This window comes from Psammomys obesus, unplaced genomic scaffold (genome assembly GCF_907164565.1).
Source record: "Psammomys obesus unplaced genomic scaffold, mPsaObe1.curated_primary_1811, whole genome shotgun sequence".
Classification (NCBI taxonomy): domain Eukaryota; kingdom Metazoa; phylum Chordata; class Mammalia; order Rodentia; family Muridae; genus Psammomys; species Psammomys obesus.
Window position 1 is genome coordinate 17,723,400 of NW_026596051.1, and position 15,771 is coordinate 17,739,170.

General features: G+C 42.9%; 1 protein-coding gene across 2 annotated transcripts in view; it reads left to right on the forward strand.

Annotated features, from left to right (window-relative positions):
- The window catches only part of Fam193a (family with sequence similarity 193 member A), a 76,342-nt gene that overhangs the window by 48,119 nt on the left and 12,452 nt on the right, over nt 1–15,771 (forward strand). For both annotated transcript variants that reach the window (XM_055623891.1, XM_055623892.1), the window contains exons 13-18: nt 5,289–5,487; nt 6,372–6,662; nt 8,451–8,733; nt 9,431–9,614; nt 11,252–11,482; nt 12,794–13,655. In XM_055623891.1, the coding sequence (XP_055479866.1) occupies nt 5,289–5,487; nt 6,372–6,662; nt 8,451–8,733; nt 9,431–9,614; nt 11,252–11,482; nt 12,794–13,655 (2,050 nt within the window). The remainder of the gene's footprint in view (nt 1–5,288; nt 5,488–6,371; nt 6,663–8,450; nt 8,734–9,430; nt 9,615–11,251; nt 11,483–12,793; nt 13,656–15,771) is intronic.

The following is a 15,771-nucleotide window of genomic DNA, read 5'->3' on the forward strand; positions in this document are numbered from 1 at the left end:
TATGAAAGTGGTTTATTTGATGGAGATCAAGAGAGAGAGAAGGAGAGAGTGAAGCATGACAGGGGGAATGGAGGAGCTGTCCAGACAAAGAAAGGGGAGAGACCAAGAGAGTGACAAAGTGGCAGGTTGATCCTTTTATGGAGCAATTTAACCACACCTCCCAGGTGTGACACCTGGCAGACAACACCCGATGACATCATAGGTTGCCAGGCAACCCAGAAGCAGGCTGCCTAAATGCCTAAATACTAACAATACCTTTTTTTTTTTCCTTTCATCCATTGATTTCTAACTGTTTCTCAGTGGGTAGGAGAGTAGTGTCATGTCACATGTATTGATGGAGTCCATTCTCTGCTTTCTCCATATGGGTCTCACCAGTCAAAATTCAGGTCATCAAGCTTAACAGCAACTGCTTTATCTGCTGAGCCATCTTGACAGACCTATCTGTTTACTTTTAACTTACAGTATATTTAAAGTAGGTATCTAAGGCTGGACCAATGGCTCAGGGATAAGATTGTGTGTTGCTTTTCCAAAAGGACCAAGTTCAGTTCACAGCACTCAAATTGAACTGCTCACAACCTTTAACTCCAGCTTCAGGGTTATTGATGCCTCTGGCCTCTTTGGGCATCTGTACTTCCATGCCATGCACATATCTACACCCACCTCCCAATACATAAATAAAAATAATAGAAGTAAATTTTTTTGCAATGGGTCTTATACCTTGTGCTTATGTTTTTCACTGGTGTTTTTATATCATTCATCTTTTTTTTCTTATTGTTATGAAATTGATAACTGATAGGAATGATTTGCAGTTATATTTGGATTATTGTCAAATGTGCAGCTATTTATATTCATTTTCAAAGGCTTCTGTTTAACTATATTTTACTGTTTTGAATATTTAATGATATATCAGTAGTACTTAGATTTTAACTGTCTTACTATTGCCCTGGATTTCACAGTGTATATTAACTAAATTCCCCTTAAGATCACACATGTCTACTCATGGCCCAAGTGATTTCAAGGAAAATGCCTCTTCCTTTCTCACATAGCATTCAGTACATGAGTTGATCTTCCAGACAGTTGCCCTCATGTGAATTAGGAATATGAGAAAATATTTTGTTACATTTATTTATGATGTTTCTGCATGTAGACCCAACCATCTGACCTGTATATTTTCTTTCTGCCTGAAGAGAGTCATGTAGTTTCTTCAGGCAAGGCCAGTCTACTATAGGTGAGTTCCTTAGGCTTTTGAACTTTTTATTTCTCCTTAACTTTTTTGTTTTTCCTCAAGACAGGGTTTCTGTGTAGCCCTGACTGTCCTGGAACTCACTCTGTTGAGCAGGCTGGCCTCAAACTCAGACATCTGCCTGCCTCTGTCTCCTGAGTGCTGGAATTAAAGGTGTACACCAGTTCTCCTTCACTTTTGAAAGATTAATTTACTGAGTGTGCATCCTAAGTGTGTGGGTTTTTCTTCCATTGTTCTAAGTGTACTTTACTGTTTCGTGCTTGCATGGTTTCTGAGAGAACCATTTTAATTCTTTTCCTTCCTATTCAGATTAGGAAGGAATGTGGGGAGATGCAGTGTAGAAAATAGCTTATGGTAGGGGGTTTTGTTGTGATGTTCTGTATGTGTGTTTATGTTAGGGGTAGTACTTATTTTCTCTAGTCTCAGAATAGTGATGCCAGTACAAAGGTCTTATTGCCTCTTTACTATCACTGGGAGGTATTGAAAACCTCAGAAAAACAAAAATGAGGAATCTTTTAACGTCCTCATTGGCTGGAATTTCTGTCGGTCTGACTGTACAGTGGAAGTTCTCTCAGTTAATGGTCCCATATTTCTCAGTCTTGGTGTCTGAGCTGGTGTGAATAGGGAAGACTGGATCACCCACTCCAAAAGGATATACCTTTGTGAAGGTGTTTTTGTTTGCATTCTTGTCAGAGCTTTTACTTAAAGAATTTTCTTTCTTATGAGTTACTTTTTGTCATGAATTGGAGAACAATTCAGAATTACTGTTAATTGAAGCTTTGTGAATTTGTGTGGCATCTAAGTGCATTGGTTAATCACTGGTGTGCCTATAAAGTAAAGTGTACAGTGGTCCACTTAGCAGACAGCTCCTTTTTTCAGAAAGAATACTTATGCTGTTAAGGTCATCAGGCATCAATCATGTACAAAATCATTGGGAAAAAAAAAAAACCCCACATTTTTTGTTGTTGTTGTTGTTGTTGCTGCCTGTCTCCTCACTTTTGCCTTTAGACCTTACAGCTGGGCCTCATCTTTGAGTAGAGGGGCTTCTGAAGAAGCATGTAAGTAAAATATGAAGATCATGGCCATTGGGCCCCTTAGTCTTCTGAACTAAGCTCTGCTCAGCAATCATTTATTGAACACCCAGTATGTGCCAGGCCCTGTGCTGAATTTTAGTAACACCCAGGTCAGTTAATCCTGGTCAGTGTTTTCATAAGAAAAGGCAAAAACATCATCAGAATTGAATACCAAATGCTGTGGCAAGCCTGGTGATGTGAGTCAGTGGTAAAACACTTGCCTGGTATGCACAGGGCACTTGGTTTCATCCCCTGTGCCACAATAGAAATTACACCTTGTTATACCTCAGGTAACTTGTGGATAGATAGAGGGTAAGAAAGCAACATTGGAGAGCAGTTCTGAATGGAGCACAAAGGTTATCACAAAGAGGGCATTGGAAAGAATGAAAAAGAGTCTAGACATGAGTGTAGTAAGATAGTCTACAGCTGTGTCCATAGAAAAGCTCAGGAAGCTCTTAAGTAGTTCAGATCCCTGGAGGTGCTTCTGCTCAGATCTCATCCCACACCCCAGGCTAGCAAGCCAGCCTGTAGTACACTGGCAGGTGTTTCTGACCCTTAGCCAAAGGATCCCAAATTACCTGTTCTTATCATCTGATCTCAGCAAGATATCTCCTAGCTTTTTATTACTTTATGGAACCAAGTGTCATACTTTATTTTCTTGCTTTTTGCCCCCCCCCCCCCAAAAAAAAAAAACAGCTTGTTTATAAAGGCCCTTGCTTTTGAGTTGCCCATCCAGGCCTGTTACCTCTGTCTAAAACACTTTTGGATTCCAAGCATTTGTACTACTTGACTGTCTCCCCTCCTCAAGTCTCTCAGAGCCCTCTAGGTTAGAGGATGTTCTGTGCTATACCAATGGACTGGGTGGAGTCACTGCCCAGCTCTTTGCACATTGGAATGGGTCTAGCTGGTGGGATTTGGCGTAGTCTTAGTAAATACAGGAATCCATCTTTGCCCTCACCAAATGCTTCTTGCAGGCCAGGCAGTGTACTCATCAAAAACTCTGGGGTAGGTATTTCCAGATTTCAGATGAAAAAACTAAAGCACAAAAGATTGAGTGATATGCCTGAGGTCACACAGCTACTAAAAGGGAGGCTGAGGCATACGATTAGTTTCTGTTTACCTTTCATTGATCATGCTCTCAAAATAAAGCCAGGAAAGACTTGCAGGTGCATTCACAGCCCCTCCTTTCCTCATCATTTTCACCCCATTATGTCATCATTTCTCATCCCATAACCAGCAGCTTCAGCAAATCCTTGCCTTGCTGATCATCACTGTGTTGCCACAACGGACCTTTCTAATAAACTGATCAGATTGCCTTTTCCCAGCGTGGCACCCTTCTGGCTTCCTTGCCTTTTCAGAATATTAATTACAGTTACCTCTGTTGTAGCCTCTACTGTTTACATCTAATGAGTCACCCTCAGACTCTGTCCCCCCTTTTCCTCCATCTTATCATCACCTTCAGGAGGAAATTCCCCTGAAGCTCTCACAGAATCCACTGATCATTTATGCATCACAAAGAATGAGATTACCAGGCATCCTTCCTAATACTAGGTCTGTGGCTTGCCCAGGGCATGGTCCACTCACCCGTTTTAGCAATACTTGACTCTACCAAAGGAATGCAGACAGTATTTTCCAGGGCTGGGGTACCGGGCCAGGATCTTTTTTTGTTTTTTTAAGACAGGGTTTCTCTGTGTAATCTTGGCTCTGTAGACCAGGCTGGCCTCAAAATCAGATCTCTGCCTCCCAGGTCCTGGGATTAAAGGCAGGATCCTGGGCCAGCATCTTAATGCCCCATCTTCTTATGAAGTGCCTTTGATTTAGGAGAAGGCAGACATCAAAATGCCAGGCTACAAGTCAGTCTTGCAATCTCCTGTGGCAGGTGAAGGAGGGAGGAGGCCAGATCCCAGTGTGTCAAGTGGGAGGCTCACCTTGGTCCTGGGTTGGAGCTTGAGTAGCCAGAGCAAAACAGTGGCAGCTTTTCTGGGACAGTGGCATCTGGGTTGAGGCTTGGGAATGTGTGTACCTGATGAGATCCAGAGCTTGGACAGAGGTGAGTAAGGGAGAAAAGAAGAGAGGTTGGAGAGCTGCAGACCAGAAAGAAAGGTCTGTGTGACCAGGCTTGTTGAGCAGGAAGAAATGGTCTATATTTCTCTAGGATGTCATGGGGCATGGAAGGACTTTGACTTATCTGAAAAGTAGTGGAAAGCTACCTCAGCATTCTAAATAAAGATCACTTGGGCTGCTGTGAGGAATAGTACTGGTTGGTGTGAGGCCCAGATCCCAGTGTGGATTCCAGCATGACAGACAATCAGCTGTGAATAGCACAGCGATTCCAGGACTTTCTTAGGTATCAAGCAGAGAAGGTCCTAGGGTAACCAGGTGAGTGCAGGGAGCTGCCAGCAACTTGACACTCAGTAAATATGTATTGCTGACTGGCCCACTGACTGTATCCCACCCTCTTTCTCTGGCCTTTCAGGGCCCAGGCCAGTTTGATGATGAGGTTGGAATGACTTATTCCCTGGAAATGGGAATAAGTCAGCACCCCTGTTTCACAGCACAAGCAAAATCCTTCTAGCTCTTGAGATCTGTGTTGCTCTTTGCACAGCTCTAAGAGTTGAGAGTTAACAGTGCTTCCAAACTGATTTGACAATGTTGATCAGTATAGTGTCTAAGGAGACCAAGCTACAGCTCTTACAGGTATGAATCACATTTAAAGAGTGATTAGACAGAAATGTTAGAAGTGGCTCAGTTGTCTGAAGGCATCAGGAATCTTTGGTTAATGGTCAACCTACATGTGTTGCCTTCCTAAGTAAAGCTTCACTCCAGCATTTGTGAGATCTTCTCCTCATGGACATTGACTTGAGGGAACCACACACCTCAAGGTTTCAGTCACAATTTGTCTGTCTGTAGTTGAACTACGCAGGTATACAGAATATTAATTTTGATATGTGATTAGAACTTTTTTTTTGTAGGCTTTACCACCAGCACCTGTTCAGAGTCACACAAATAAGCCTCAGGCATTCAATGCATCTCTTCAAGACCATATTTACCCGAGCTGTTTTGGGAACACTCCAGACTGGAATAGTTCTAAATTTATAAGTCTTTGGGAATCAGAAATGATGAATGATAAGAACTGGAACCCTGGCACTTTCTTGCCAGATACAATTTCTGGTAAGGAATTCATTAAAACTTTCTTAAGGTTTTAAATGCCCTGAGCCGAGTACCCTGAGTCATCATTGCATTCCCCAGTGGCAGGCTGCCAGCCCTGGCATCCCACCCACCCTTCCACGTCTGTACTGATGGATCTACTGCATTGATTAACAGAGCTAACACTGGCTCCAGTCTGCCTGCCCGCACAGTGAGCCACATGGTGCTGCCCGGCCACAGAGGATCTAGTCTCCAGGGTCTGTGTCTGACCTTTAGTTCTCAAATAGTGGTGACTACCAGACCTTAGCTCGGTGCATGAGGGCAAGGAGATAGTGACACATCCACTTAAGTGCTGTGACTCAAGTGCCTATTCGCTGGTTTCTATAGTGACCCTAAATGGCTCTCTCCCCTCTAACAAGCACCGTCTCCCTGGCTGCCTCAGTTGTTGAGGCTCAGCTGTCACTTCAGTCCTAGGTCCAGGGGCACCTGGGAGGGACTGGTACCCACACCTTTCTGTCTTCAGATGGCCGGAGTGCCTTTTGGGTTACCCTACCACCCAGCTTCTCAGAACAGAAGCTAGTCCTGACATCCTGATCTACGCCCGAAGGGATTTCTAGCTGTGTGACCTTAGGCAAGTTGCTTAGCCTTTCTGAGCCTCAGTTTCTTCATCTTTAGGATGGGAATATTTACAACCTCAAGAATGGGTTTCAAGGCATCCAGTGACACTGGAAAGCACCTAGCACGGAATTGGCACATAATAGGTGCTCAATAAATCTTCTGTAGAATAAAAGCATCATCCCAGAGGAGTCCTGGCTTCAGTAGCAGCCCCAGTGTCAGCATGTTCTTTAGGGATTTTTGCTGAGTGCTGTTTTGTTTAGAAGCCTTAATTTTCCCATTCTTCTCTAAAGGAAGTGATATATTAGGGCCAGTGCTCTCAGAAACAAGACCTGAAGCCCTTCCACCTCCGCCCAACAATGAAGCTCCTGCAGTTTCAGATATCAAAGAGAAGAAGAATGCTGCAAAAAAGAAGTGTTTATACAATTTCCAAGATGCTTTTATGGAAGCAAATGAAGTTGCCATGGCAAACACAGTCGCCATGGCCACCTCCTCAGCCACATCCTCTGTGTCATGCACAGCCACTACAGTGCAGTCTAGCAGCAGTCAGTTCAAGGTGTCATCCAGAAGACCGCCTTCCATAGGTAAGAGCCCTGAGGGCCTTGCAGCCTCTCACTTCTTACACCACCCATGTTGTTACTGTTTAGGCCTCTAGAGGTAGAAGCACCTTCTGAAAGTGCTTGTGCACAAGAGCATGCCCTGTGCGTTCTGGTCAGAATTTTAGCTGCCATCAAAATACCCTTGGGTTGCCACCCTCTGCATCTTGCCTCCAGCCTCTGTCTTCTGTAATGAGCATAGATCATTGTTTTCTGGGCACAGCTAACTGCTGAGCAAAAGAGGATTTGTGCATGCCAACAAGTTTAGTCTGCTAGCACTTGTACAGATCACTTATTAACAATTAGAAGGGGCCTCAAAGCAAAGAAATGTTTATAGAGGCTTGGGCCAAATGTCATAGGACATGGGAGCTGGTTGGTATCTCATCAACCAAAGTTGAAGCAGTTTGAACATCAGAAAGAATCACGATTGTACTCCTTACTGAAGGCATGAAAAAGAACGTGATAAACCTTGGCACTCAAAGTCAGGAATCCCTGGGGATGTTCAGAGAGCCTCCTAAGGTTGAGAAACTCCTTTACAGAAGCGTAGATAAAGTAGAAAGTTATTGTGCTTCAATCAGCAATATGTTGTCTGATACAGGTCAGCCTAATTAGGGAGTATTTTTGTGGTGGCAGTGCTGTTGTTGTGAAAAAAAAAAAAAAGCAACTTAAGAAAGAAGTGGTTATATTCATCCTGCCAGGGAAATCAGTGAAACAACTGGTCACATGGCATCCATAATCAGGAAGCAGGGAGCAATGAATGTATGCAGATGCTCAGCAAAATGTCTTCAGAGTATATAGTCCAGATTCATCTGTCCAGAAAATGGTTCTACTCACAATTCCCCATATCAATTAAATTTCCCATATCAATTAAAACAATCAGAATAATCCTCCATAGGCATGCCCACAGGCCTATCTTCTAGATGATTTAATCAAAAAGAGTGGGGGTTTTTTTTGTTCTTGTTTAGGGGAGGTGGAAGATGAGACAGAGTCGCTCAAGGCTGGCCCCTTGCTTCATCCTTCCAAGGCTTGTACCATAGTAACAAGCTAAATAGATATCCCTACATCTATGTGGGGGAGAGCATGCACACACCAGAATGGTCAGCCAGATCCTCACACTTACTGGATAAACATGCTATCATTGAGCCACATCTCTAGTCCTTCAGGGAATATTAAGAACATAACATTTCCCTGGAGGCTGACCCATTATGGAATGACTATGCAAACCTCCTTTGGAGGACTCTGGGAGCCATAAACCTGGCAGATATCAAATGGAACAAAGGGCATCAATCTCCATCTAGCTTACCTTTATGAGATTTCATTCTGAAATAGTTCACCTGGGTGTGATAAGATAAACCACACTGGTGGACAGCTGACTTCTTTAGAACTGTCTGTCTTGTAAAACAAATAGTTCAGCAGCAGCTGGATTAGTTGGAGAAGCTATGATGAAAATTAGGAGCTCAGATTCAGATTACATGTGGAATTCGAGCTCCAGGCCTGTGAATGCTGGTGTCCACAGTAGAGGAAGCACAGGTTGTCTGCAACCCTCTCCGGTCTCAAGAGCTCAAGCTGATGTCAGGACCAGATCTGGTGTATGTGGGAAATAAAGTAAATAAGACTAGTCAGGCTGAAAATGAACAGGTGGCGCTCTGAATTCTTTCAAAGTTTCTCTAGGTCTGAACACACACACACAAAGAGGGGAAAGAAATGTAATTAAAGGCAACATGAATGTTTGTTTTCTTCAGCCAGTGGCAGTCTCTCTTATATCTCTCCATGTAGGTGATGTTTTTCATGGCCTTAACAAAGAGGATCATAGACATTCAGCACCTGCTGCTCCAAGGAACAGTCCGACAGGCCTGGCCCCACTCCCAGCCTTGTCTCCTGCTGCACTCTCTCCAGCCTCCACACCTCATCTTCCAAACCTTGCTGCCCCATCATTCCCCAAAACTGCAACCACAGCCCCTGGGTTTGCGGATACACGCAAGAGCTTCTGTCCTACCCCTGTGGCACCCCCGCCCTCCACGACAGATGGCTCCATCAGTGCCCCTCCCAGTGTCTGCAGGTGAGCCACAGAGCCCAGGTCCCCGTGAGGAGGGTTGGGAGCCATGCTCCACTAACATAGCTACAGACTGAGTTCTGGGTCAAGGCAGGTAATAAGTCCAGTGCAGAGGAAAGAAACCTCAACAACAAAGCCAAGGCTGTGGATTTGGAGAGGCTCCAGTCTCAACCTCAGTCTTCAGTTCTTCAGAAGAAAAAACAATGGCCCAGTTGCCAAGACCGGGGTCAGGGATGCTAATCGTCTCCATGGGTGGGTGACATTAAGGGTGTGGTGTGCCTTGCTTGTTTTTGAAGTTATATTTGCTATACATTGGGTAGACTCTGCAGAAAATTTACAAGATGTAATTTTATTATTATTATTATTAAAGACCATTTCTGTTCCTTTGAACTTACCTGTTAAAAGCATGTCCTTCATAATCCCCATTATGGAACCAGTGGTCTCAAGGAAGTCAGAAAAGTCATGTGTTCATCCAGTGGCACTGTAGGTGTGCTGTGACTGCTGAACTTATGTCTGCCATATCTCCTAACTGAGCCCAGTCACTACACTGTCTTGGCTGAAGGCACATGATTCTCTGACCCCAGAGTCATGCGCTCTCTTTGCTGTCTTGGTCTGAAAAATGAGCAAAACAGCAGGTGGGCATGAGGAATGATTAGTGCCTCCGGGGTGGCTGCTTGCTGATGAGCTGTGTGTGGTTTTGCAGTGACCCTGACTGTGAAGGCCACCGCTGCGAGAATGGTGTCTATGACCCGCAGCAGGATGATGGGGATGAGAGTGCAGATGAGGATAGCTGCTCCGAGCACAGCTCCAGCACCTCAACGTCCACCAACCAGAAGGAGGGCAAGTACTGTGACTGCTGCTACTGTGAGTTCTTCGGACATGGTGGGGTAAGTGCATACGGTCGGTGTGCTTTGACCTGACAGTGTGTGTGAGGGTGTAGACCTTAAGAGTTACAGACAGTTGTGAGCTGCCATGTACGTGCTGGGAATTGAACCCCAGTCTTCTGGAAGAACAATCAGTGCTCTTTACCATTGAGCCATCTCTCTAGTACCCTAGGTGGGTTGTTGTTGTTTTGTTTGTTTGTTTTTAAGTCATGTGAATAGGATTAGAAGGGGACTTATTAGGAATAAGGGTCTAGAGGAAGTATAAGGAGAATGATAGTATAACTGGGTGAATATGATCACCCAGTTATACTATACTTATGTAAATGTATAAGTTTTTATAGGCATTTCCAGGTTGTGCTTCGCTAAAGAAACAGGATTTCATTACTCACTCCAGGTTTTCTCTTATCACTGTATTTTTGTTGTTGGTAGTGATTTTTGATTTTTGAGGCAGGGTCTTTCTCCATTTTCTAGGATGACTTGGATCTAGTTATATGGCCAGGCTGGTCTTGAACTTGCAGAATCTCTTATGCTTTGGCCTCCTCAGTACTGTGTTTATAGAACTGAGCCGCCTGTCTATTGCTACATCTTTGTATTTGTTTATGAGATTTTAAATAGTCAATGAAGTAGGTTGTTAACTAAACCTCACCATAATTTGGCTCATGCAGTTTGTGGATAGTGTGAACCCTCTTGTTGGATGTACAAAACATAGTAGTATACTACATACTTGTACAACTCTCCAGACCAGGAACTATGGTCCCTAGGGAGGGGAACCAGGAAATGAAGGCGCATATATGTGTTTTACTTCCTTTGTTCTATCTCCATTTTCTAAAAATTTGTGTGAGTATGTGTGCTTTTTTTTGTTTTTGTTTTTGTTTTTTTTTTGTTTTTTTTTTGTTTTGTTTTGAGACAGGGTTTCTCTGTATGGCCTTGGCTGTTTTGGACTCAATTTGTAGACTAGGCTGGCTTCGAACTCACAGTGATCCACCTGTCTCTGCCCCCCTGAGTTCTGGGATTACAGGTGTATGTCACTGTACTGGGATTTCTGTGTGTGATTCTTAAATAGTAAGGATGGTGGCAGTAGGACTGAGAATCAGGTATTTTCCTGTGTTTCTCTCTTAACACTGAAAAGGAAAGTAAAGATTGATGAAGCGATACAGTACAGAGATTTATCAGTATCAAAAGATAATTCCCAAGTTAGGCATTTAGCTCAATAGCTCAGTGATAGAATGCTTGCCTAGCCAATTATGAAGCCCTTGGTTTAGTCCCCAGCTCTGGTGGTAGGGATGGTAATCACACTGTACTAAGTAAAAATAGACATAAAAATGTGTGTATTGCTTTTCAGATTAAAAAAATCCATTTGTATATATTTTGCTAGATTTTCACAAGTGTATACCAATTAAAAGGTAGTTACCAAAACTCAGCTTTTAGGTTACATAGTGATCATTTTCTTTATTTTTGCTTTACAGTGATTATATTTAAACATTTAAGTGTATATTAAATATTATAATTATTATATAAGCATATATTAAGTATTTAAGTAATTTTTTTATAATATGGTTATTTTTAGATATATGCTCTGAAATTTGTTATATTCAAAGTTGTTAAAACTTGAGGCCTAATTTAGTATATTTTTACCTTAGCCTCCAGCTGCACCAACAAGTAGAAATTATGCAGAAATGAGGGAAAAACTTCGTTTACGGCTGACCAAGAGGAAGGAAGAACAACCTAAGAAAATGGAGCAGATCTCAGAACGGGAGGGTGTGGTTGACCATCGGAGAGTGGAGGATTTGTTACAGTTTATAAACAGCTCAGAGGCCAAGCCAGTTAGTAGTAGTCGGGCAGCCAAACGAGCAAGGCACAAGCAGAGAAAGGTAAGTGACAGAAGGCAAGGGCTGCTTGGTATGCTTGCCCTGCTGGGTTCTCTGTGAACCCCTTTTCTGTCTCAGATGGCCTGAAGTAGAAGCTTTTTCACTTTATGTCTTCTTCCAGAGTGAGTTTGTAGTAGACTTCGTGCAGGCTACCCTGGCCATTGGGACAGCAGAGCCTCCACTTTTATAGGTACCTTCCTTCCAAAGAGACAGCAGGAAGAGCTTTTGTGATGTGGAATAGATGGGAAGAGATGCCTTTGCTAGGAGACAGAGCTCTGGCCTACAGTGCCTGCATGCGTTTTTCCAGGCCAAACCTCCCACATTCCTGTTTTGACCCACAAGCCCGTCAACCTGAAGAACAGTTCATAGCAACAGCATTGTAAAGGGTAAGGATAGGCAGCTGTCCTTGGTGGAAACTTCTGAGTAATTTTCACCTCCCCAGAGGGCATAACATGTTACCAGAAGTAGACACTACTTGCTCAGTTTGGGGCTGTGAGAGGACTTGGTCTGTGGTCTAGTACCATTAAAAAAAAAAAAAAAAAAAAAAAATGAACTCATCACTTGATGAAACTTCTTTCCATCAAGTTGAAAAGCAGAAATGCATTGGGGCCAGTTTGCTGTGTGATACTGAATATTTCTAAAAGTCCTTTGCTCTTGTGCAGTTCAACAGATATTGAGACTTTGTCTGCTAGTGTAGGAAGGGACTTTTAAATTTTTGGACACATTTTTTTTGTGTGTCTTATTTATGCAAGTCCATGTTTCAACTTAAGCCCTTACCTAGACAGCTAAGTTTGTCAGTTCATGCAGTCAGTAAGCTGTGATTCTTTCTCATCCATACAAAGAGATAGTTGGTTTTCTGGGTGCTGTTCACACAGCAAGACAGATGCTTTGACTGCTCCCAGTACCTATTGCTTGGTCAGAGGCTAGCCACCCTATTCCTAGTAAAGTAACCGTATGCTTTGGTAGATAGATGAAATCTAACAGTTCTTTTGGGTGAAATAATTACACATAGGTATGTTGAAATTTTTAGTTGTTACTGCCTATTTCAAAGTTTGTTTTTCAAATATGGTTGGTATCTCATGTTTTTCGAGTAATTTTTTAAATTACATTTTATTTGTATGGAGAGGTGAGGGCATCATGATTTGTGTGTAAGTCAGTGGTCAACTTTTAGGGGATGGTTCTCCACCATGTGGGTTTTAGAGATCAAATTCAAGTCATCAGACTTGGTGGCAAGTACCTTCTGCGTTAGAAGCCCTGTCAAGTTTTAGAGTTTTTACCATGGTCTTAAGCCTTCTTCTCTGCGTTCATTGGCAGCTGGAAGAGAAGGCACGCCTGGAAGCTGAGGCCAGGGCACGGGAGCATCTGCATCATCAGGAGGAGCAAAAGCAGCGGGAGGAGGAGGAGGAGGAAGAGGAAGATGAGGAGCAGCGTTTCAAGGAGGAATTTCAGCGGCTTCAGGAGCTTCAGAAGTTAAGAGCTGCAAAAAAGAAGAAAAAGGAACGGCCAAGTAAAGACTGTTCCAAGTTGGACATGCTTGCTAGAAATTTCCAGGCAGCAACAGAGTCTATCTCTAACTCTGAAAACATCCACAATGGCTCAGTAGAACAAACTGAAGAACCAGAAACCTCATCTCACTCCCCTTCCAGACACATGAACCACTCAGAGCCCAGGCCTGGAGCCAATGGGGATGCTACAGACCCCGTGGACCCCAGAGACTCCAAGCTTCTGCTATCCAAGGAAGTCAATGGGAAGCAGCATGAGCCTCTTGCGTTTCTCTTGGACATGATGCATCATCACAAGGAGGGAAACAGCAAACAAAAATTGAAGCAGACCAGCAAGACCAGCAACGAGTCAGCCAGGAAGCCCACAGAGCCTCCCAAAACCACGGAGGTACAGCCCAAGCCCCGGCCCCAGCCAGAGTTAAAGCCTAAAGTAGTTGACCTTGCTCTCCTCACAGAGCAGAAGAGAGAGGAGAGGAAAGCCAACAGCAACAACAACAACAAAAAGCAGCTGAGCCACATCAAAGAAGAGAAGCTGAACACTGTCACTCCTGAGCCACCCACTCCCAGCCAGCTCCTGCAGAATGGCAGGCTGATTCTGGCCAGTTCTCCTCAGCCCAAAGGCAAGAATAAGAAAAATAAGAAGAAGAAAGGAGAAAGAACCAGCAGTTCAATTGGTAAGTAAAAATCACGAGGGAACTGTTCCCAGCCTTGGCTGGTGATGTTCTGTGTGTGAGCTCTTGTCAGGCCCTGCAGGTGGGGTGTTGCTCATCTGTGACTGCCACCAATACTAATACTTACAGCTGCTACATTATTGTTTTAAAATAATTTTAGACATAAAAAGTACACAGTTTTTTTCCTACATATTTTTCATCTGTGGTTAATTGAATACACAGGTACAGAACTGGAGGGTAAGGAAGGTGGCCGCTGTAACATCCCTTCCATCCTCGGTCATGTTGAGCCGAGGTTATGTTCACCCATTTCTAATACAGTTGTGTTGATGGTTCCCATCTGATAGTAAGTTTTGATGTCCTTGTCACAGTGAGTTCTCATGATACTCCCATGCAAGGTGTGTGTTCTCACACGTCCTTGAATAGTAAGAACTTGTTCTCATGGTTACAGACTTACACAGGTCTAGAACCTTTTTGAAGGAGTTGCGGAATTTTCTCTTTTACACTCTGGAGAAGTACAAACTTCCTGTTTTGTACATAAAGGTGACATGCTGCATATTCTTGCCTTTCAGGTTTTTTCTTAATAAACTTAGTTTATTCTGAGAAGCATTTCATATATGTTCAAAGAATTCTTCCTTATTCTTTAAATTGCTCTTCACAGTTGTTTGAAATATGCTACAATCTCTTCAACTATTCTCTTAGGGGAGCAGTTAATGGACTGTTCCCGAACTTTATAACTTCACACAGTGCTGGGTACAATACTGTCCACATCTCTCTTCCTGACCAGAAGTGTAGCTTTAGAGTGCTTGCTTGGAAAAGGGACTGCTGGTTAGATGGCAAGTGTACAGCTGCTTTGTGGGATGCCTCCACATTCCCTCAGCTATCCAGGAGGCCCTTCTGCAAGCCACTTGTGTGCTGCTGACCCACCGAAGCCCAGCCTGGAGTACCATGCTGGGCCTTTTAGCTTTTACCAGCACATTAGCTGGAATTCCTCCTTAGAGTGATTTTCATCTAATTTACAGTACGTTCAGTTAACTTTTACAGAAGGTTTGTTTGTATGCTTTTTTATAAAATTTCTATCCACATCTTGTTTTATTTAATTAGAGTTTCCATTATTATAATAGAACATCATGACCAAAAGCAACTTGTGGAGAAAAGGATTTATTTAATCTTAAAGCTTGTAGTCTGTCATCCAGGAAAGTCAGGACAAGAACTCAAGGAAGGAACTGAGGCAGAGGCCATAGAAGAGTGCTGCTTACTGGCTTGCTCCTCATGGCTTGCTGAACCTTGCTGTCTTATAGTACCCAGAGGTAGCACCATCCACACATTGAACTGGGCCCTCCCACATCAATCAAGAAAAAACATAAGCTTGCCCACAGGCCATTCTGATAGGGCTCATTTTCTTAGTGAGATCCCTCTTCCAGAAATGACTCTAGCCTGTAGCAAGCTGACATAAAACTATCCAACGCATGTCTTTATCTTGTTTCTTTGTTTTTAGCTAGAATCTTGTTATTTAGTTTTAAAGAAATCTTTTACAAATTCGGGATGTGAGCTTTTCACCTCTGTTCAGTGCTGCCAAAATTTTCTCCCAGTTTCTAAGTTTCCATGGACTTGGTGTACTCTGTTTTTTCAGTGATGTGTAAGTTTTCTTGTTTGCTTTTATGTAGTCATTTTACCAGTCTTCCTTCCTTTGGAGTTTGATAACTGTTAGTCTTATTCTGACACCAGGGTTAAGGAGGAAGACAAGTTTCTTTATATTGTTTGTGTGGTTTCTTTTCCCTCTCCTCATATAGATCTTGAACATACTTGGGCTTTATTCTTAGGTATGAGGTGTGGGTTCATTTTACTGTGTAACCATTTTCTAAATGGCTTTCCAAATGGTTACATAGCTGTCTTGAAGCATTTACAAGGTATCCTGCCCCTATGGCCTCCAGTGCTGTCCTTGTGCAGCAGGTTTTCATATGCACTGGTTCTGTGTCTGGACTTCATGTCTTTTTCTGTTTTCTGCTCTGAACTGTTATTTTTGAAGACTGTATTTTACAGGTTTTGCAGGAGCTTTTCTCACCTGTTAGATTTTATTATTATTATTATTATTATTATTATTATTATTATTATTATTATT